This window comes from Astyanax mexicanus, chromosome 1, assembly GCF_023375975.1.
Source record: "Astyanax mexicanus isolate ESR-SI-001 chromosome 1, AstMex3_surface, whole genome shotgun sequence".
Lineage (NCBI taxonomy): Eukaryota > Metazoa > Chordata > Actinopteri > Characiformes > Acestrorhamphidae > Astyanax > Astyanax mexicanus.
Window position 1 is genome coordinate 52874990 of NC_064408.1, and position 24422 is coordinate 52899411.

At 37.2% G+C, this 24422-nt stretch overlaps 1 protein-coding gene across 5 annotated transcripts in view; it reads right to left on the reverse strand.

Annotated features, from left to right (window-relative positions):
* Window positions 1-5890: 5890 nt before the first annotated feature.
* Window positions 5891-24422, reverse strand: part of scml4 (Scm polycomb group protein like 4) — a 54547-nt gene continuing 36015 nt past the window's right edge. For 4 of the 5 annotated variants that reach the window (XM_022665330.2, XM_022665333.2, XM_022665344.2 and 1 more), the window contains 7 exons: window positions 21447-21670; window positions 18667-18796; window positions 13476-13676; window positions 12843-13043; window positions 11228-11434; window positions 10811-10956; window positions 5891-10224 (listed from right to left, as the gene is read on the reverse strand). In XM_022665330.2, the coding sequence (XP_022521051.1) occupies window positions 10099-10224; window positions 10811-10956; window positions 11228-11434; window positions 12843-13043; window positions 13476-13676; window positions 18667-18796; window positions 21447-21670 (1235 nt within the window). In that variant the 3' untranslated portion in view covers window positions 5891-10098. The remainder of the gene's footprint in view (window positions 10225-10810; window positions 10957-11227; window positions 11435-12842; window positions 13044-13475; window positions 13677-18666; window positions 18797-21446; window positions 21671-24422) is intronic. The other variant, XM_022665339.2, reaches the window with a different exon arrangement.

Consider the following 24422-nt stretch of genomic DNA (forward strand, 5'->3'; position numbering starts at 1 on the left):
CTTTCTACAGTGCCTCTGTAGAACATGGTGAGGATGGGGGGTGGGAGATGTGCTTTCCTCAGTCTCCGCAGGAAGTAGAGGCGCTGCTGGGCTTTCTTGGTTATGGAGCTGGTGTTGAGGGACCAGGTGAGGTTCTCTGCAATGTGAACACCGAGGAACTTGGTGTTATCCACAATTTCCACAGCAGAGCCGTTGATGTTCAGCGGGTGGTGGACACCTGGAGCTCTCCTGAAGTCAACAACCATCTCCTTGGTTTTATCCACGTTAAGAGATAGGTTGTTGGTTCTGCACCAGTCCGTCAGCCACTGCACCTCCTCTCTGTATGCTGACTCGTCGTTCTTGCTGATGAGGCCAACTACAGTTGTGTCATCAGCGAACTTGATGATGTGGTTTGAGCTGTACTTTGCAGTACAGTCATGAGGCAGCAGAGTGAACAGCAGTGGGCTGAGCACACAGCCCTGGGGGGCGCCGGTGCTCAGTATGGTGGTGCTGGAGGTGTTGTTTCCAATCCTGACTGATTGTGGTCTCTCAGTTAGGAAGTCTAAAACCCAGTTGCAGAGGGAGGAGTTCAGGCCCAGCAAGCTCAGTTTTCCTATCAGATGCTGAGGGATGATGGTGTTGAATGCTGAACTGAAGTCGATGAACAGCATTCGAACATAGCAGTCTTTGTTGTCCAGGTGGGTGAGAGCCAGGTGGAGCGCAGTAGAGATGGCATCGTCTGTTGATCTGTTTGGACGATACGCAAACTGCAGAGGGTCCAGTGAGGACGGGAGCTGGTTTTTGAACCAGCTGTGGAATCTTGACAATTGAAGAATAGGATGAAAGGAGAATAATAAAGCATACAGAGAAACAGATACAGGACTTCTGTTTGTAATTAAAGTGAAATAATTAAAACATGCTGCTATATCCTCAGTGAACCTGAAAAAATGGAAAGTGTGTGTTGTAAAAAGAAGGTGGTAATAATATTATGGCTTGACAGTGTATGATAAGGAATTCACAGCATAGGGTCTAAACACAGCCTAGACTCTTTTATATGGCTATTGGTTTTACTAGATGTAATTTCCAGAAGAGCACAAATTTCAGTTTCTGGTAAATGAGTGCCATCATTTCAGTTTGTACCTGCATGTTTGAGCAATCAAGAGCTTTTGTCAGTATAAAGTGTGACACAACAGCACCACCTATTGTAAGCAAGCAGCAACTGCTTCATCTGGTACTGCAGCACCAAAATTAAGGCAAAAGGTTCCGTCCTGTAATAAAAAATTACAATAATGATGTTTTATTTGCCTACCAAAGATGAAGCATGAGAGTAGCAATAAAAAATATGTGAGAAAAACAAAACATAAAAATAGTACACACATTTCCTGAGCATCAAACGTCTTGGTTCTGTTAAAACACACAGTGTTCATTCAAATTTTAGCTTTAAAGGTTTAATAACTTCCCTTTTTTTTTCTAAAAACAAGTTAGTCTTTGTCTAACGCATAACTCTAGCCAGACAGTCAGTTCTCTGATTAGTCCAGCAGATGGCGCCACAAGTAAAGCTGACGGCTTCATGTAAATTCTCTGGATTCTGTTTTAACTCCATGTACAGTGTCTTTCCCCTCATTTTGAATTCGTGTAAGTTAAAATGTGAAGTGGCATGATTTTAGGCATACATTATTTGAGGAATGTCTGGAATATGAAATAAGAAAAACTTTTCATTATGAAGATATTGCAAGGAAACAATCTTACCGGGTAATTTTAGACCCACTTATTAGGCTTAGTGCTATTTGCCTGAATTAACTGCATTCAGGTTTAAGGTCTGGACACAGCATTTCAATAAGCCATGTTGAAATTTCAACAAAATTCGTGTTTCTTTTATACAGCAATGAATCCACTGCTAAAACGATATATATACACTGCTCAAAAAAATAAAGGGAACACTCAAATAACACATCCTAGATCTGAATGAATGAAATATTCTCATTGAATACTTTGTTCTGTACAAAGTTGAATGTGCTGACAACAAAATCACACAAAAATCATCAATGGAAATAAAATTTATTAACCAATGGAGGCCTGGATTTGGAGCCACACACAAAATTAAAGTGAAAAAACACACTACAGGCTGATCCAACTTTAATGTAATGTCCTTAAAACAAGTCAAAATGAGGCTCAGTATTGTGTGTGGCCTACACGTGCCTGTATGACCTCCCTACAACGCCTGGGCATGCTCCTGATGAGGTGGCGGATGGTCTCCTGAGGGATCTCCTCCCAGACCTGGACTAAAGCATCCGCCAACTCCTGGACAGTCTGTGGTGCAACGTGACGTTGGTGGATGGAGCGAGACATGATGTCCCAGATGTGCTCAATCGGATTCAGGTCTGGGGAACGGGCGGGCCAGTCCATAGCTTCAATGCCTTCATCTTGCAGGAACTGCTGACACACTCCAGCCACATGAGGTCTAGCATTGTCCTGCATTAGGAGGAACCCAGGGCCAACCGCACCAGCATATGGTCTCACAAGGGGTCTGAGGATCTCATCTCGGTACCTAATGGCAGTCAGGCTACCTCTGGTGAGCACATGGAGGACTGTGCGGCCCTCCAAAGAAATGCCACCCCACACCATTACTGACCCACTGCCAAACCGGTCATGCTGAAGGATGTTGCAGGCAGCAGACCGCTCTCCACGGCGTCTCCAGACTCTGTCACGTCTGTCATGTGCTCAGTGTGAACCTGCTTTCATCTGTGAAGAGCACAAGGCGCCAGTGGCGAATTTGCCAATCCTGGTGTTCTCTGGCAAATGCCAAGCGTCCTGCACGGTGTTGGGCTGTGAGCACAACCCCCATCTGTGGACGTCGGGCCCTCATACCATCCTCATGGAGTCGGTTTCTAACCGTTTGTGCAGACACATGCACATTTGTGGCCTGCTGGAGGTCATTTTGCAGGGCTCTGGCAGTGCTCCTCCTGTTCCTTCTTGCACAAAGGCGGAGGTAGCGGTCCTGCTGCTCGGTTGTTGCCCTCCTACGGCCTCCTCCACGTCTCCTGGTGTACTGGCCTGTCCCCTGGTAGCGCCTCCAGCCTCTGGACACTACGCTGACAGACACAGCAAACCCTCTTGCCACAGCTCGCATTGATGTGCCATCCTGGATGAGCTGCACTACCTGAGCCACTTGTGTGGGTTGTAGAGTCCGTCTCATGCTACCACGAGTGTGAAAGCACCACCAACATTCAAAACTGACCAAAACATCAGCCAGACAGCATAGGTTCTGAGAAGTGGTCTGTGGTCCCCACCTGCAGAACCACTCCTTTATTGAGTGTGTCTTGCTAATTGCCAATAATTTCCACCTGTTGTCTATTCTATTTGCACAACAGCAGGTGAAATTGATTGTCAATCAGTGTTGCTTCCTAAGTGGACAGTTTAATTTCACAGAAGTTTGATTTACTTGGAGTTATATTGTGTTATTTGAGTGTTCCCTTTATTTTTTTGAGCAGTGTATATATAAACAGAGATGTATATGCTTTAGTGGTGTCAATCAGTTAAAAAACTAATCTTGTTCTTGTTCAAGTTTTTATAGGGATGTTTAAATGTGAATATAATGATGAATATACATAATGAATGTAAGAAATGTAAAATACAGTTATATTTATATTAGCGGTGTGAATTAAAATACTTTTTTTTACTTTATTGTAAACATCTCAGCTTGGTAGTAAGAATTTCTAAATTACAACTTAATTTGCTGAGCATAAAAATCTCAGGAAGTGTTTGGTATTATACACATGCTCATGATGGGGGGATGACCATTTAAATGGCCTGTGGGAAATATGTAACGACCAGTATTTAGCAATGTCCACTGTCCCCTTATGCTAAATGCGCAGGGCATGAGTGTATAGCATGTGAGTGCAAGAAAGTACATAAACTGAGAACATTTTATGTTCCAGCGCGTTTATCTGTGCAGTGTGAATCACTGAAATGCTTGGCATGTACAGATTACGGTGGAAGTTGGGGTCAGACTTTCCAAATTTCCAAATTAACGCTTTAACAATGACAGCCCTAATATGCTTATATTAAAGCAAATGTTTCTAAGTAAGATTTCTTAAAATATTTTGAGATATCTCAAAATATCTGACACTGGTATGAGCCTCTTATCTTAAAAAGCAGGGCAGGGTTTTTACCTGATAACTTTTTCATCTCTCCACCAACATGAAATGGCAGGTATGCTTTATAATATTTTTTTGTAGATTTATTTGTTTATTTGTAGAAGGGTGTGTTTGTATGTTACTATTTTAAAGTTGTATGTTTAAAGTTGATAAAACATTTCATTTTGTCCTCATTCTAAGAAAGGTTAAGTAAAAAAATAAGACTAAAATAATGAAAGTATTTTTCCTACCTGCTTAAAAAAATAGTGCTAAGAGATGCTGGTAAACAGTAATTAATCATAGCCTATAATTATTTTATAAACAATTAGCTTAAAAGGAGGCAGATCATTGTCTTTAAAAGCTAACTACACAAAGGATGAATTTAAGAACTCTGTTATTTGTGTATTTAAACACTAGGGAGCGCTGTTTTACAGATTTTGAACAGATGAACAAGGATTGTTTTAACCCTTAGATTCATAAGTGGGTCTAAAATGACAACTTAAATAATACATGACTGAAATAATGCTTCAAATGTTAAGATAACTTTTTTATCTTTTGTATTATTACCCCAAGCTTTCTTAGGTCGGTTAAGAATTACCTGCATGCATTTCCTATAGAAATACATAGAAACCATTGATTCTTAACAGTTGTCACTGTCAGCAATAGATATTAAATGGATCACACAGATGACATCATGATAGTCACCTCTTTAGAATATTATTTATCACAGATAACATGTAATTATCTTATTTTTTTAAATATAGAAATGTATGTTCAAACTCAGTGTATTATTATTATTTTTATTATTATTATTATTATAATCATCATTGGGTCTAAAATTCAGAACATGAAAACATGTGCTTACATAATGTTGCTTTAATCTAGTCTACTTATTCCTGATCAGGGACACAATGGGTCAAGAGTAGGGCATCTCACAACACGATATCATCCCAATAAGTTGCCCACGATAATATATAATATATCTCAGGTCCATGATACTGTGACGCTCAATATATACCAAAATAATTTGCTATGATACTTCACAGCATAAGATAAAATACTCCTAAATATGCAAATAGTAGGAATTATGGATTTATCTGTGTCAGTTTTACACAATTTAACAATCAATTAATTAATATTCTACACTTTAGGTTTACCCTATTCAGTTGATTAGCGCCACCACATGGAGTAATGAAATAAGTCATATGGGGGGCACTAGTCCATTGCAAGGTACTGCACAGCTATTCACTTATACCTAGGAGCAATTTTGCATAGTCAGTCAGCAATCATGTTTGTTACTCATAAGTTTTAGGAAAACTGGAGCAAGAATTGAACCCTAGTTTTCCTGGTGCTGTGCAGCACACATGCTTCCTACGATACCATTGTGGCATTCTAACTACTCAGACAAATTCCCAGAAAAGATAAGTACCTTTATTTTCATCACATCTGCAAACTGAAAGTGATTAAATCAACAGGCTATCATTGTCAGAACTACATTGTGGACTAAATCGTCGCTGTCCAATAAAAAAAAACCTCTATCTCCAGCAACTTTACAAGAGAGAAAAATGGAAGTCAATGTAAATAAAGTTTATTTAACTGTTGAGAAGTCCATTCATCAAGAAATTTTGACACAGTGTAAGGTTCAGTTTATGTGTGTTTAAATTACTGTATATAGTAAACTAAAAAACAAGAAAAATGGAGATATTTTGTTTTTTATTGGGCAGCAATGATATGCTCTGTGCACAAAAGACATTAAAAATCAGGAAAACGTAGCATAGAGTGCTTATTAATGCTTTATTCAGATGCTTTTGTAATGTTTTGTATACTGTATTATCTCACAAACAGGCAGACAGACCACAGCCTGTCTGTGTTCACAATATTTCACAACACTAAAGCCACACTGCTTAAATCAATTAACCAACATGAAGAAAAAACAAAGTAAAACAACAAATGAATAAAATTAGTCATCACTAAGTACAGTCATATTTTAGCACCAACATGAATGATCTGTGTTGCAGCTTCCCAAGCTGTGTATTTGCACACAAGCCTTTCCATTAAACCGCTTTAACATATAAACGGTAGTCTTCCAAAGAATGGACTGTCAACAAGAGCAGCATTCATAAACATACACTTGCATTATGTGTTATATCATTAAAAAACACAGAAGTGGTGTGGCCAAAATACAAAAACACACAAAACAGTAAGAATCATTATCCAGGGCAGCAGTAGCAGAGCAAGAATAGCATTTCAGTAAAAACAGTTGGGTAAAATAGCATGTTTACTCCCAACTGCAAAAAATCATGGCACAGTTCAAGGTCACTGTAGAGTACTACAAGTGTAGTACACCAGTGTGACACTCTTTTGTGTACTACTATTCAAAAGTTTGGAATCAATGTTCTCATCAACGTGAAACTGATCTGGTTGCAAACACGTCATATGCATAATGTATAAGCATTGTATACGCTTCATATGGTAAATGTATAATGAGCTATGAAGCTGTATAAATATGTAAAAAGTCTTAAAAGGTGTCCAGAATAATGAAGAGCTGAAGACACTTCTGGAATTACTGCAAAAACTTAATTAGAATTTAAAAAGTATGTAGAATATCTAAAATGTAGTGTGGATCAACTCTATTAGTACATCTTTTATTAATAACCTCTGGTTCTTTCTGAAATAAATTTTTAAATACCATTTGGTGTGTTTTACAATATTGCATTATTTCTGTCACACAAAAAACTTGTATCTATAAAACCTATATAATAAAAAATTCAAAAAAAGTAACAAAAAAAACGTAATACCCTTTAGTGAAAGTCAGTGCACAAAGATATTTTTTATATCATTTTGGAGCTTCTCTCTATTCAAGCGTTGTGAAATCACATGGAATTAAAAGTAGTTCCAAACTTTTGAACAGTAGCATCTCTATAAAAATGAATGTCACATATATCAGAAACACTGTGTTCTATGTGTACTTCTTTCTATTTTAAATATAACCCTTCTTGGCTGACAATACATTTGGGAAATTTGTGCATTACATTTTTATAACATCTGACATTTACTGAAGGGAAGCATTTATAAGGCTACACAGTACCTACATAAGCCATTCATGAACAAACGTACATGGCTGGGAATGCTGCCCTTCCAGCAGGACTGATTCTAACGGCTGTATGGTGGAAATAAATTATGAGAAAACAAATGAGTGTTGCCTGATTGAGGTAAGGCAGAATACACTTACAGGCCTAAGACAGGTGCAGTGTTAAGAGTCTTGGAACATTAAGTAATGCATGGAAATAAAACAAGTTACAATCAAACAACAAGTTTAAAAAACAGCACCTCTATGCTTTTCAAGCTAATCTGTACTGTGCATGTAGGCATTCAATACATAACTCCTCTAAACTCCTCTGCCAAGCACATTATGCTTACCTACTGACCTCTACAGGTGTTACATGTAAAATTCTGAATGCTGCACTTTCCAAATAAGGGTCACTGGCAGTTCGGAGTGCTAATACCAGAGAAGTGGCAGCGAAAAGTTAAATTTGACAGCATTTCTTTTACAGTATAGTATACAGTACTCAGGTTACTTTGTTTTACTGCATGGGGAAGAGCTCATCAACAGAAAGAGAACAGACAGAAACAGCTTCTTACAGTGGCAGGTGATGATTCTGTACAAGTGAGTTAACATAGCTTTTGCTTTAGATGCAGAGACATGTACTACAGTAAAGCTTAGCTGAGAGCTGATTACACGCTTACTGACTTCTTCTACTGCTTGGGCAAACGACAAACCTTTTAATTTTGCAAATTGTAATAAAAATGATTTTGTATATTTATACAAGAACGGAAATGCTTTACAATAGGTTCAAACCCCAAATAATCATGTATGCTGAATGGGGATTGAAGCCTTGTTGTGTTGACCTCTTTATGCACAGTAATGACTAACTCCCAATGACTTATTACTAGCTTAACTATTTATAGTCCTCAAAATGAGCTTTCAATAAGGAAAATATGTTGTGTAAAATCTTGTACTGCAGAGTTATTAATTGTGGACACCACCCAAGTATTTTATAATTAAAACACCTTCCAGGTTTCACAGTAATGCTTTGTAAAATATTCCTGTTACCCACTGAAGGCAAGGTCTAGCTTTTTAAAGTATGCGATGGATTAATATAAAAAGTGCACATGTAGGCAGGTAGAGTTGGGGATGCTGCTGAATCTGCAAATTTGTACACTTGAATGAAAGTGACACTTGTTAGAAGACAGATATGAATGTGTTCTGTTAAAGGGCAATTTCCTTCCTTCCTTCCAAAATGCAAATTAAAGATAATTCTAACTGCAGATCAGGGTTAGCAATAGGAACCAGGAGTTTATATGATTATTATATGTACTTTTTATTTACCAATATTTCCAAAAACCACCAGTGAACCTACACAGTTCATCATGCGGACATTCCTAACATTTAATAACGTGCCAAAGGATTAACTGAGTGTTGTAAGTTTTTATATGATTTATAAATTGTAACTCTTTTGTTGAGACTAAAATTGTGCTCAGGTTCAGTTTTACACCCATTAGCAACCTTATGATTTGCCTTCAAAGTAAACTAAATGATAGTAAATGCAGGCTTGAGTGTGAGCTCCTCTTTCACAGGCAAAACCATGGTCAAAAGGCCTGGTTTGTGCAGCAACCCTTTTCTGATAGCTCAATAAGTCTGGGCTCTGGTGTGTTATATCCTGGAAAAACTTCATATTCTCCTCAAATAATAGTAGTTTTTGTGTTTTATCATGTCACAGTTTTAGGGCTACAAGAGCTGAGACTGTTCGTGTTGGGGTTTTAAAATTTTACAGTTTTTGTGATGCAGGACCTATTTGCATTTTTTTACATCTTCAATGTGTTAGAGGTATTACACACTTTATTATCTGGTTTCTATCTCCACCATTGTGAAAAGAGTGAATAAAAAAGCGTTAAACATAAAAAACTAAATAAGCTTACCTAAGTGTTAATTATGCAGACAATTTGAAAAATCTGAGCAAAGCCTGTTTATAGAAACTCACTGTGGTTATACCTGTGTTTGGTCCATTTGGGTTAAATGCAAGATTGTGCCAGTGTTTTGGTGCACTGTATTGTTAACTCTGATATCCGGTATCCGCTGCATATTCTTGGTGCTGGTTTGTTGTAGAAAAGAATGTTGCAGAAACTGTATTGTGGATTGCTTTATGGGCAAAGTCCGTGGTTTGCATGGTTTGGTCCATGGTTTGAATCCTGATGCACTGGTGCTTGTATGTTTCTGACTGAGTAGATGATAGTGTAGGCCTGCATGAGTTATTTCTGAACCTTTATGATTGTACTTTAACAACATGTTCTGGTTGTGATCATGTCTTCTGCAGCTGCTCTTTGAAAAATGCTGCAGAAAATGGAGTCCAGTGTTTCAGGTTTGCAGCAAACTACATTTCCTTAGCTTCACCACTAAATGGCCGATGACCATGTTAGGTAATCCATACTTGTGTGTACACCAAGAAATGCACACAACGCACACAAGGGGGCAGTCCACGACAGGGCATCACATTAATTTATCCCAACATCCATCACAGACATGATCATCTGCTTTTCATAGTCACAGCTTTCATTCTGTATTTGCACTTGTAATTCCAGATGCTCTCTGGTACACCAGAGATAATGTTCATTATAAATTGATCATAACTCCATTTACCCATTTAAAAAGCATGTTCAGTGACACATCCATAGGTAAGCAAGAAGATCACTGGTCGGTCCGCAGAAAATCTACAGACAGTTACAAAAGAAGGTTAGAAATGAAGGTGAAATAAACAAAGTACCATAAAAGAAAACGAAGCTGATGGTGCTATGGATTAGTCTGTCTTAGTGCATGTGAGAGTGTTTATGTATGTATGCATGTATGTGTGAGAAGGTTGAGGTTTAATTGCATGCGTGCTCATGAGGGGTTGTGAGTGTGGCTTTACAGCGTGCCAGGGGCAGATCAGAACTTGCTCTGTTTTAACTTGTCGATGTGGTAGCAGAGTTTGAGAGCCGGGCCCAGTTTGAGTCCCAGATACTTCATAATCATGTCACTCTTCAGCAGGAGGAGAGCATCGCCATCAATCTCCTGAAAGACCAATCACAATCAACAGACTTCTTAGACTAAAGCTTAACATATAGGGACATATTTATAAACATGGAAATGTGTTTAATTGTTTAAACTTTCCTAGAATGTTTTCAGACAGGTTTGGTAATACAGAAAAGTCTAGCTGCACTAACATAAAATCATTAAAGAAATTAAAAGAACTTAGAGCATTTCTAAAGACTGTACATCAGCCAAAACACAACTGCAGCACAAATGAACCTCAGATGAAGCTCAGATGGGAGACAAATGTACCTCTCCTAATGTAACATTATTAATGCACAACTTACAAGGCTTAGAGGACCACAATAAATGCCAGTGTGGTCGCATCCATAAAGTTAGAATCTCATGGACCTGAAAGAACTGTGCTATATTAGACCCATGGCAACAGTGTAGCTTTGAAAGAAAACAATAATTTGTGATTATATGACAATAGAACTGCCACAGTTACTGATGTTTGATGCTGTTCTTCTCTGAAAAACCAGCACAGTACCTGATATGACACTGAATCCAAATGTTATTCCTGTCTGAAAACTATATTATGTGACCTGTATGTGATTGCTGGACTCACATGTTTTCGAAAGAGTTCTACATGGGGTCCCAGTGCCTGGGGGTCTGCATCTTTAATGAACCACACCACCTCTTCTACACTCCAACGGGATGGGTCTTTACTAGGGGGAGGCTTTGACTCACTTGCCTCTGGGGACGGACTGTAGGCTAGAAGGAAACAGGAGAGAGAGGATCGGTACCCAAATACTTTTTCCCGTGAACAATATTCAGAAGTATGTATTATGAAATATACATTATATGACATTGAATACCATTGAAAAGATAATAAGCTGTGGTGATAAGATATGGTAATCTTGTCTAACCTTAACATATATATAATAGAACACAAGAAAAGGTGAAAAATATCCTGGCTATTAGGTTATATTTTCTAGTACATTCAATATGTTGCATACATGATAAAAGTCTTTGCCTTTCTTACCACTTCTGTTCCCTTCCTGGAATGTACTGGGACTGGCTGCCTGTCTGCACACAGCCCCAGGGTAGGCAGAACCAGTGCGAAATCCATAGCTAGGTTTAGGTGCTGTGTACTGTGATGACATAGCACCGAAAGTGGCATCACTAGGGTCACTAGAGTAGCGTTTGGACTCCATCTGTTCTGTGTGATAATCGTCCACCATACAGTCTGCTGCACAAGTAGAGGAACAACATAGATAAGGGGGAAAAATATATATGACTTACTGTACAAATTTAACAAACATGGTTTTGATTAACCTTTTAAACTTTCTTACTCACACAGCTACACACATGTTACATTCAAGGTTTGGTCACCCTTAATCTTAATCCTAAACTCCAACTTTTAAGATAAACATTTCAGGGGACTCAAATATCTATATATAGAAGCTTATTCATAACACATATTCAGTTAAAACTAATACTCTGCATAAATATTTTTTTTTTCAAAGTAGTTTATTCATAAACAGTTTAATTGTTTGTTGAGACAACACACTATTTATTTTTATGGTGTAGTGTCCTATTCAAACAAGTCATGTCTTAACTAAAATACTCTTGGTGCTTTAATCTTTTTGAATTTGTTTAACTATCTTCTTACATGCACATTAAAAAAAGCTGGAAAAAATGCTTTAAAAAGCTCTTTTAAACTTAGCAATAACAGTCATGAATATCGTGTTTCCGATAATATTGGGAAAGCATATTTTAAAAACTGTATATCCAGAATAGATTGTCTTTATCTCGGGCAGGTTCTCATTTAGTAATTTGCATTTTCTTTTTAACATCTTGACGTGTATGTCCAAATTTGTGTGGACCCTTCAATCAATTGATTTAGCTACTTGATGTTGTACTCAGAGAGGGCTATAAAGTACTTTTGCAGTGAGCTTTAACACCATGACCTTGCTATGCCCAGAAATTTAGTAGGAAGCTTGCCTGGACACAGATACTCCAATAAAAGCCAGACACACACTTTCACATACTTTTTGATTTCAGAAGAAAACTAAATGAATGAGCAGGTATTCCAATACCTTTGTCTATGTAGTGTACATGCAGATTTAGAGTTTTAGAGTTAAAAAGCATTCACACCCAAACCTGCATGTGCCCAAGCTTCCCTAAAAAAGGATAAGTACACCACTCCTGAGACATCTAGCCCTGTCTTACTTCCATTAACCACCAGCATGGGGCTAAATCACCATGGGAACATATCCAAGGAAACCCATGAAGCACTTACATCATCCTAAACTTGAAGACCTGATCTGAGCCCCTCCCGCTGCTTCCAAAGCCACCGAGACAGAAATGCCACAGCCACCCAGCACTTAAACCACACAACACTAAAGGAGTGATTAGCCTTCTGACTGCCACTTAAGAAAGCTCAGATAGGACTTAAAGGCCTCCTCCAGGCTCTCAGCGGGAAGATCAGATAAGAGACTCAAAAATAAAAGCCCTGTCAAGCAGTCAGAAAAAAAAAAAAAAACGCTCTTCTTAAAAGAAAATAGTTCTGAGAGAGAGGCTGCTTATGAAAAAACTGTAAACAACACGCAAGTTAAATTGTTACGTCTGAACCAAAGAGCTAGATTGTTACGTACTCGACTTAGCTTGTCCGTCTGAGTGCTTGTCAGTGTGGAAGGAGGAGGAGGAGGAGGGAGAGGAGGAAGGTGCAATGGGCTGGTCGCTGAAGAGATTTTCGCACAGCAGGCTCCGGCACAGCTTCTTGAGGAAGCGTAGGACGTAGCCCACGCTGTTCACCACCGGCAAACTCAGCAGGTGCTGCTTACCATCAAATGTGGCTGTTGGACAAGTAGATAAATGAGTTGCAGGAAGACGTTCCATAATTCTTTCTCACTTGCACCAAAATATATTAAATCAGTGACAATAATGTAGCTCACAAGGAATGAGAGTAGGCTAACAATAAAGTCCTGATTCTGGTCCAGGAAACCAAAAACCTTTCTTTATCAATTATGCAGAAAAAAGATAAAACATCCAATCAGCAATGTGCCAGAAGCTTTTTAATTAAAAGTTGCTAAAGTGCCACTGTAAAATAATAATTTAACCAAATATTATGTGCTCTATACTTGTGTTGATTGAACAACGCCACTTCCGGAAAACAGTTTGTTTGTTTTTTAAATTGAGATGTACATTGTGCACATTATGTTATATTGTTATCATGTTTATTTGTTGATTTAGAATGATGTTAGCATGCTTTTTAGCATGTGTATTACCTGATATCTTCTCTCCTCCATAGCCTTGTGTGAGCAGGGTGAAAACAGCTTTTTGCTGATACGCGCTGTCGATACAGCCCTGTACCGCCTGCTGGAGCACCACAGAGGGCCTGGCTGGACCTAAGTGATCGGGCAGCTGTAGAACCTTCTGTCTGTCCAAGTTAGGACCAGTGTTCACCTGCTTATTTACGTAGATACACACTAAAGGGAAATAAAGGGAGAGAGAGAGAAAAAACTATGTAAACAGTCAGGAAAATATAGCAAAAATATATCAAATGTTTTAAAAACTAACATAATAAAATGCCACTTTAAAATTAATTTGAATGTTCAGACATTAGCAGGCACTCCTGAGCTCTGTAGCAAGTCTATATTACATGGGTCCATATAGAGCTTTTGTAGTTTGTTAATGATTCATTATTTTTATACAGACAACTTCACTGTTTTCTCAACACAGGACAGTATAAAAACCTTTTACCTGTTATCATTTGTAAGAGATATAAGGGACACTTGTATTAGATTTTTTAGCACAGTTTAGGGCCTTACCTAATATTTCCAATACATTTATTCTTTTTTTTTTTTTTTTTTTTTTTTCAGAAATAGAAAACTAGGATCTATGCCAAAATTTATAATATTTAAGAATGTGAATTTCTGCTGTTTATTTGATTTTAATGAGGAGAAGTGAAAAGAAATAACAGTAGTCTGTCAATTAAGAATAAATTTGAGTATACAGATATACTAAATATAATAATAAATTAATAATATATTTATGTAATTACTGTATTATATATATATATTCTGTACATTTTCTATATATTTATCATAAATTATTCCTATCAGACAACACTTGGCACAGAGAGCACACCCTCCCCTCACACACACACACCAACCTGGGCCAGAATTTCACATTCAATCCCTCAAGTGTGCAACCTCAAATATTTGAAGAAGCTCCAACAAATATTTGAGGTCACACACTTGAAGACCGCACTTGAGGGAGAGACAGGCACAGATACATTTCTCATTTGTGAAACAGAGAAACCCAGACAGACAGTTCAACCCTGTGCAGGGAGAAAAAGTGAAAAGAGCATGAACAGCAACAGGGGGAGGGGTGGGTGTGGGACGAAATAAAACATTCAAGGGCTTTTGAGATTGTAAAAAAGGTCACCATCTGCAGCTTCTACAGGTACAAATTCATGACTGCTACCTGCAATACTGCAAGCCACAAAATAAAATGTAACCTAAAATATAGCCCATTATGGTTTGGTGAGGAAATGTGCTAATGAGTTGTGACCTCTGTTCTATTTAGTCGCCCTGTAATGTGCTCCATGCAATGAGGCAGCCTGGGCTGAAATTCTTTTTGTAAGTGTCAGATTAAGGCTTTACTGCTGTTTAAACTGCTGTAGTCAAACTGTAGATGTAAATGTTTGCTGTTTTTGTGACAGAAATGTAATTTTATAAATTATATTTTACAGTTTTTTTTATTGTAGTTTTGTTATTAGATTTATTTATATTTAACATAAAGAATAATAGACTGAAAGCTTTGATGTCATGTTTCTAGTAATAACATGAGGAGAGATGATGGGTGACATTAAAAAAAAATACATCTGGACTGCTCAAACAAACTCTGAGGAAGACAGAGAGAGTGCAGTCACGTTTGGCCTCAGTGAATGCAGATACTAAGAGGTGGAGGAGGGCATATGTGGGGGGTACGGGGAATGAGCCTGAGGGAGCACTGTGTGTGTATAGGAATCCTCCAATAGCTCAGTAGCCCTCCCCTAACACACACACACACACACATACATACACCGCCCCTCTCATCTGTGCAGCCCTGCTGCTTTTATGTGACAGATCGGCATGCTTAGGGATTTCCTTCAGCTTCTGTCACACCGACGGCACAATATCCAGGCGCCTTCCTCTCTCTTTTTCTCACTTTCTCTCTCTCCACTTACTCACTCTCACACACACACACACATTTTAGATCAAAACTAGACCTTTAAAAGGGCAATCGGTTGTGAGTATGTGGAGCCCTGTTTTATATAAAGAATGGGGTCACAAACTTTTAAGCAAAATTGTATGAGGCACTTATTTTAAAACAAATAAACCAAATATAATCTTGATAAATGTAAAGTTGAAAAAATATTTTACTTGCTTTATATTTACTGCAGGTTTAAAAATAAAAGGGCCTGCCAAGGTCTTAATACATGTGTATACACTACATGAATATATGTGTATAGCGATGGAAACAGATTTAGATGGCATAATTCAACCCAAGCCTAAAAATAATCCTCTCTTTATATATTTGCCATCACAGGCATTGCATTTGTGCATGATTACAAACAGGGTTCAAATCCAGTTCAAGTCTAGTTCAACCAGGAAACACACACAACTAGAAACTGATAATGACCTTAGACCGGCAGGGTCACAACCCCCATCAGCAGCAGCAACTGCTCCCAATGTGACCCCCACCACAAAGATAACCCTTCAGAGACTACACACAATGTAACACCAAAGGGGAATGGTTAGTGTGTGTGTGTGTGTGTGTGTGTGTAAATGTGATGCTACATTTCTAAATTATCACTGCCATCATATATAAGCAAGATTGTTATTTCTACATAACTGTCAAAGTAACGATAATAGGCTGACAGGCGTTCTTTATATTTTATAACAATACATGGAGTGGCAATGGTAAGGACAAGTGAAGCAACATGCATGCTGTAACTCATGGAAAAAAACAAAGCTTGTTTCACACGTCTTTACATAGTGATTCACATGTAAATTTTATGAAGATTGAACCAACATTAATGCTCCAAAATGCCTAATAATAAAATCTTTTTATACTGACTTTCATTAAAAGTTAAGAAGGTTTTTCATTTTGGACGCACAGGACTGACTGTAGAGGTAATAAGTAAATGCACTTGAGTTTTGCTATTTTATTGATACTCCCTCCTTTTATTACAATAAATATTTTTGCACATTGTTTTTTTCAGATGTTGTGTCACAAGGTAGGCACACTTGCACTGGCAGCAGACCCCCTCCCATTCTACAAAACTAATTAAGCAAAATGGTGCTTTGTCCTTCCTCACATATAATAATTACAGTTACAAGGTAATGTGCATAAACTTTTTTGGTGCAGAAACACTATTAATTAGCAAGAATGTAACATTGAATGAATAATTGAGAGCTCAGCTGAAATAGCATATTGGTCAGTACTTTTCAGTAATGCTCCAAAGACCTCATGTCTATTAACCTTTAAAAAAGAGAATTAATTACTGTTCTTCTCTCTTTTACTGTATTTCCTCCTGGCAAGTATGACCTTCCTGAATCACACGGCCATGACCTCTGAGATAATGAGAGTGCTAGTATGGTGGTACAAGCGACATAATCATCCTTATTCATTACTGTGCCATTAAAAAAATTACATAACCACATATAACAAAACAACTACTTTTGACCCTCCCCTGCCAATTTACAAAGCCGTTTGATCTTACTGACTATATTAAACAATTTCTTTATATATTTTTAAATATTAATATTATTGGCAAAACTTAGTGTTGTCTTTTATAGTAGGGAGATTGCAGGTTTGATCCTCAGATGAACCACAGTCTACAACCAGGAGTCCCAGAGTGTGTATGTATGTAAAATGAGCCTTCAGTCCTCCATCAGTCAGCATGATAAAAGGAAGAAGGGCTGATAAAAAAAAAAAAAAAATGATTTGATAATTATGTTACAAACAAAAAAACAATTAAAAGTAAGAAATAATTTGTGAGTTCTCAGTAGATTTTTATGAACTCAGTTTATGTGACAGCAGTGGATTTTTACTGGGAACACCTCATTTGGAAAACAATATTTAACATCATAATGTCAAATTTTGATACAAATGCAGTTACAGATCTGCTATCTTCAGTGTTTCCAAAAAAACGCAAAGGCCAGTGATCAAAGTCTGATATAGATGAAGTGTGTCAAAGTAATCAAAGGTTAGTCTGGCTGACTACATTGTGAAAAACAAGTATCCTCTCACCTCATTCAGATTAGACTGGCATACTGACAAAAGGAGGGAATGGAGGTGGCTCCTTTGGAAGTGGCACACCTGACTATTTCTACTTTCTGCTAATTGTGAATACAATATGCAATAATAATAATAATAATACAACATAACATATGATAAACTTGATTTTATAATTGTGACAGTGGCTTGGTGGTCCGGATGGTTTTATATTTACAAACAAAGAATGCCCTGTGATACACATCCCTGTCTCAAAAAATGCACACTGTTTTTATGCTTGCCTTTTTCTAAGATTAGAAATGTCTATCAGACATTCCTAATCTTGGATAAAGCCATCACCAGCCATATCTTCACCAATTACAAAGCAGAAGCTGCTGGTCCCACCCAATCTTTTTCAACTAAATTAAGCATTTCCCTATTATCTCTGTCTATTTTGTATTCCCTGCCTCCACATCAAGCATACATTTGATCATGAAAAATACTGCTATATAAAAGCTAAATGATTTAGTGAGGTCAACAGAACCTGTATATGAAGGACCTGTTTTCTTCATTTCTCCCCAATTACGCCCTTGTGTTTATTTCAGCATTGATGTAGCAGTGGTGTAACAGGCTGGGAGTGATGTCAATAAAAAATATTTATTGATATTTGGTCACAAATCCTTATTATTTTTTCCCAATATATCATAAAAACGTGTTAAATTTTTTAATTTGTGCTCTCAAGGACATCATTAAAAGTGTAAAAACAGTGATTGGCAAAAAAACATAAAAAATGTGTAAAATAAGTTTATGCAAACGGCAACCAGAAGGTACATTTTAAATGTTTTGTCTTAAATACAGTATCTAATCCTGCTGTTCTAAGCAGCCTAAGAAAATACTTTAGCACATTTCACCCCAAACTAGTGTTGAACAGATTTTTAATATAAATAAAATCAAGGCTACAGTCATTGTTATTGTCCCAGAGAACAGAGAAGTTATGCTGAGGTAATATAGACAGAAGCGAGAACTCTAATACACATCATTTAAAGTTCCTCAGAGAATAGTGAAGATTCATTTTATGTTCTACTGGCCCTTTATTATTTGAACAGGCTTAGAACATGACGCCATGCAGTGTTTACAAGCTGTGAATTAGGGACAGTGTGTGTGTGGGTGTGTGTGGGTGTGTATGTGTGTGTGTGTTTGTGTGTGTGTTACCTGTAAGGACCTCTGGCGTGGCAGAGTGGGGAACAGTAGCAGCGTCCTGGGGGATGGAGCTCATGTCTGGTTCTGGTGTGCTACTAGGAGGGGAGATGGCCAAAGGAGTCATCGCCAGCCGAGACTTCAGCTAAACAAACACACACGAACAACACATATTTTACACCCATATCATCACTGTCTAATACTAAATTGCATTTTCCATTTTTGTGTTTACAAACATGTGACTCAATGTGATTCAATTATTTAAACCAAAGTCTACTTCCAATAGCTTATAAATATTTTTGGGTGCGTTTTTTATTAGGGCTCATGTACTTTGGCCCTACCAGCATCATTACCTTTTCTCTTTACACTTTTTTTCATACAGTTCACTCTTTATTCATGACTTATCAATATTAGTTGCTGAATTACCACAATTGTTCAACCTCTTAGCCCCATAGTCCCTCCCTTATCTTTGCATGTTCTGCATATATTTGAGATAGGTTTTCTCAAATTACTTAGTAGTAGTAGTGATAGTAGTTGTAGTAGTATTGTTAGATTTGATGTGAGTATATTACTTACAGTGGCAGTACTTTAGGGACATTAGGGTTCTATTTCTTTGGTTTAACAGTACAACTTTTTTGGTACTAAGATATTTTGATATGAAAGGTTTAAGGTAGTTGGATATTGAGAATAAAGAGTAACCATATTTAAACTCAGTTATGCTGAATGTTAAGGTATAATTAATGTAATGAACAATTTAAAGTCTTGATCTTTTACTTAAAACAATACTTTATTTACAATTATTTACAATAATTGACGTGATAAAACTGAGGCATGGAAACCCTTTAACACTGTGGACAGTGGAACAAAAAAAAAACCACACTGTGAACCTTGAGAGGAGATGGCCTTGGTCAAGTAACCCTAATTGAACTTTGGAGCTGTTAGTTTATGACGAGAACAGAATTTGACCTTGGTACGACCCTATCAGGTGTACTTTAAAAAATATACTCTGCAGGTGTAGGTTAAGCCAGTACATTTTTCAAATAATTACTACAGATATTTACAAATGCCATCTCTGCTGTTTCTCTATGTGAAAATGCACAGAAATATGCAGTAGTCCAGAGCACAGGAACTTCTTACTGTATTTACTTTCTTGCTCTCACCCAGACAACTCTGACCAATAATTAGAGCGACAACATGTTGCGCCTGTTTTTTTCCTTTCATGAAAACAAACCATACCAAGGGGAAATGCTTTACAATTTACAAATGCATTCACTTATTCAGACCAGCACAACCAAGGTTATAGGTGTAAAAATGCTTCAAAACACTTTACAATTTCAAATTAATTGACCCCAACTTTAGACCAAGACCTTGGTATTCAGACAATAATAAGTGTTTTTTTCCCAAAGTATTGTGTGGTACTGAGAACTGTGATACTGAGAACTGTGATTGGGTTCTGTGTTTGCAGAAGGGGTACCCACTATATTAACTGCACGCCACTGTTTAATAGACATGCAGTTGAATGTTAGCTGAATGTCAGCATAATCAAATGGACCATCCAAGTAAAGTGTTACCAAAACAACAAAGCAGTGCTTTGATAGCTAATAACTATGCAAAAAGAATAAGCCTTAATATCAAAGCCTTTTTTTAATTAATTTAGTAGTACACTCTCATACACTTACAGATACACGCACACCCAAAACACGCAGGTGTGTTTCTTTAAATCAGCAGCAGTAGTAGGAGGCTTGCAGTCAGACACATGCAGCTAAAAATAACTTCCACTACAGCAGCAGACTGCAGATACATCAGTCATTGTTAAACCACACATACACACGCACTGTCCTTTTTCCCTTGCTCACTTTCTCTCTCACTACACACTTATACTCACACCCCTTCAGTGGGGAAACATGAATGTGTTCCATTAAAAGTGTCTGGATACTATCAGAAAGAATGAATGCAGAAAAAAGTGTGATCTCTATAAATCCACATAAAGCACCCAAAGAAATTGGTTCATGAAAACACACATATTCTCATTCAATTTGAAGGGGATGGGCCATACACATTTATGCTTTAATAGCACAATACCTTTTTAATGACATGCAATTTAATCATGTTGCAGGAATAGGTAAACCCTGTTAATAGTGTTAGTGTTATATGTATGTATTATTTTATTTATACTCTCAAATAAAACATATAAAAACAGTATGGTAAAATGCAACAACACATTCATTGGGGTCTTTGCACAAAATCACTCTTACATAAAAAAATCTCACCAGCTCTATTCTTGCCAGTTTCAGTCCCTTTCAGAATGAGCTGTTTAAGGGCTCTGTCACTTAAATGCAAATAAGCTGTTGCTGCACTGCTGGCCATGCCATGTTTACGCTGAGCGTTTCCTATACATTAAGGCCAATTTATATTTAATGTACGGGAAATGCTCAGCGCAAACATTTATACTTTTGTGTCCAACACATACCATAGACTATACGTTTATACTTCTGCCTGTGCGTATCAGCGGCTCTGCCCCGCTCTGCTGCTTAAACCATGAAGGAGGGAATAGGTGGGCAGGAACACAAGGCCCAAAGGACCAATCACAGGTGTGTCTGTCCGCTGGAGAGGAGCGGGTTGAACTATGTTGTAAGCTACGGTATAGGCTCCGCGTCTACAAGCATTAGCTCTGCTGGCTAATCATGCTGTGTACTGTCTAAGGTTCTTAATCTGTGCCTCATTTTTAAGGCAGCATAAACAAGTGTCAGAAAATCTATTTAAAGTTCATGTGCTAATGGTCCAATTTTGCTTACCTTGAATCCAGGTTTCCTTCCTCTCTTCTTGGGCACTCTAATGGGTGGGAGGGATTCTGGGTAGTGGTTCTGGTACTCAGGGTGCCTTTTGAGTGGTGGACGCCCCCGCTTGCGTCCTGGGACTTTTCCAGTTGGGGGTGGGAGAAAGGATGGGCTAACCACTGCAGGTGACTGCATTTCTCCACCCCCGGTCTGCCCAGACGATACAGGAATACTCATCAGACCTGGAGACCAGAGAGACAGGAACAAATTAAGAAAACAGTGCAAACATCACACATAGTCTAAGTTGATTTATTTTTTTGATTAGAATAATGTTTGTGAACAAAGTGATAATAAAAAGTATCTCTTCAGACACAGTAGATAATGTTTATAGCCCACTTAGATTAAAAGAAAAGAAAATATGAAAAAAACTGTGTTCAACAAGTAAGGCAAAACATGACAGTAAAAAGTCACAGTAGCAACCTGTGTTAATAAAATACTGTCAAATAGTATAAGTGCCAAGTTTTTTTATCAAGAGTTCACACCTTTTGACAATGTGCTAAAGTCAGTTAAACAGGACTAAATGTAATATGCTGCTATTCAGTTACACTTATGGTTAGGGCTGTTTATTGGCAAGTATCTGGGAATATGATATGTATCACAATACAGGAATGATGATTCAGTATACTGTCATGTACACTGGTACTCTAAGAAAGGCTATATATTGCAAAATGTTAATTACATTTTAGAAAAATGTTATTTTTATACAAGTATTTTTCATGCAGATCAGTGAGATTTGGTTGGGGTTTAAACACAAATTTAAATTAAACTGTGTGCCATCAATTTAACATGTACACTACTAATTAAAAATCTAATAAATGTTAAAATATGTTTCAATACAAAATTGCAAACCATTATATTGTGAAATATCTAATAATATAATCTTATGTACTAATGACATGATCAACTGCTTCTTGTACAGTCCAAATCAATACTGCAAAATGATGTTAAGCATATTGCAGTTAATTACTGATAAAAAGTAATCAGCATTAGTCAGATTTAGTACATATATATTTAAACCAGTATTTTATAACAAACTGCATTTACTGTTATCTGGAAAAACTGCTTATCTGAAAAAAATGTTTTATATTGTGCTGGGCTCCTGGGCAATTTTATTAATATTACTGTTTTATATCCCTCTCCAAAGTAGTGTTACATTCATATTTAATGCAGATCCACTTTTTATTTTTTATGAATTCAATTTAATTAATTAATTTTAATATTTAACAGATTTGCATTGGCAGATCTGTATATACATGAGTACTTAGATACAGGCAGCAGCCTAATAGGATGCATCCATACTTAAAATGCATCATTATGAAGCTAACTTCATTCAAAAACTCTAAAGTGGGCATCGCAAAAAATCTAAAATTCAACAGAAGTAAACACAGATCAGCCACAACAATAAAAACAAACAACTGAAATGAATAACTTCTGGTAACTATTGGCACCTGTGAATTAAAGATTGTGGGCAATGAGTGAACAGTCAAGTCTTGAAGTTGATGCGTTGGACGCACTAAAATGGGCAAGAATTAGAATGGTATTGATAAATTGATGACTGGGTCAGATTAACTGCAAAACAGTGGCCTTTTGGGGTTTTTCCAGTAAGCAGTCCAAAGCCCAGAAAGACAACCAGCAAATGGGCACTAGTGGTTTATTAAAGTGATCCACGAAAGCCCCACCTCACAACTTACAGAACTTAAAGGATTTCCTGCTAACATCTTGGAACAAGAAACTTTAGAGTTCTTGGGAAACCCTTGCCATGAAGGGTCAAAGTTGTTCTGTCAGCATTGGGTGGACTAACACAAATATTTGGCATGTGATTTTATTGCTATGGTAGATTTATGTTTATGGAACCATAATGGCTAAAGTGATCCTTTGTGTGGTTAAAAGGTTCTTGTGTATAAAGGAGATACTCATATATTTCTCAAATTAGTTCTCAAAAAACCCTAGGTGGTCTCGGTTTTGAGAAGTGTTTGTTGTTTGTGTTATCTATTTTTTTATTTCCTGAACATATTCATTCTGAATATGCATCTGTTTCACCTGTGTCCAATTAAGCTCTGTCTATTAAAACATAAAAGACAGACTTTATTTACAGTCTGTTATCTTTGTTACTTTTCAAAATACTGCCAACTTTCTGTAGCTGAATATTAACCAAACTGTGTGTCATGTCAGCATGTTGTACTGATTTTTGCCTTATTTGTCTACTTTTCTCCACTCTGGTATTATTTCTTGGTTTTATTAGCTTGGACTGTTCTGACTGTTTGGATTGTTTGACCCTGGTTTTGTTAATGGTTAAAGATTCTGCCTAACCCATGTCTGTTTTGGTTACCTTTTTGCTGTTATTGCTGACCGACTGCTCTGTTAACGAATTTAGTCTCCTGATCATTAGTATAGTGCACTTTGATGCACAGTGTATAGAAAGGTTTGACAGTCTGAAGTATCAATATTTGGGAACTATTGTATTACAATGGATTTAGAACTGCTCCACTTCAAATTATTATATTGTAGTAGTTACAATGCTGAACACATTTGTAAAAGGGTGTACATAAGGGTGGGCAATGTGGCAGTATTTTATCATTTCAATCATTTTTAATACTGGGATAAACAATTGTCAATGCTTGAAAAACACGTATTATCTTCATTTCTCATAACATCACTCATAATTAGTCTTGTTTATTTGGATGCACACCCTTTAAAAATTGTTTTTTTAAGAGTTCTTTGATAAAGGCAATGACTCTAGAGCATTTAGAACCTTGGCAGAGAACCAGTTAGAAGCTTTAATGGTTCTTTGGCTGTTAAAGTGTTCTTCATACACATGGAAAAAAACATATAGATACTTTCTTATAAAACCCTTAGCCTAATGGCCTAATATTAATATGGCATTTCACCCTCCCCTAAATGTTCATATATTAAACCCATGCATCCAGCGATACT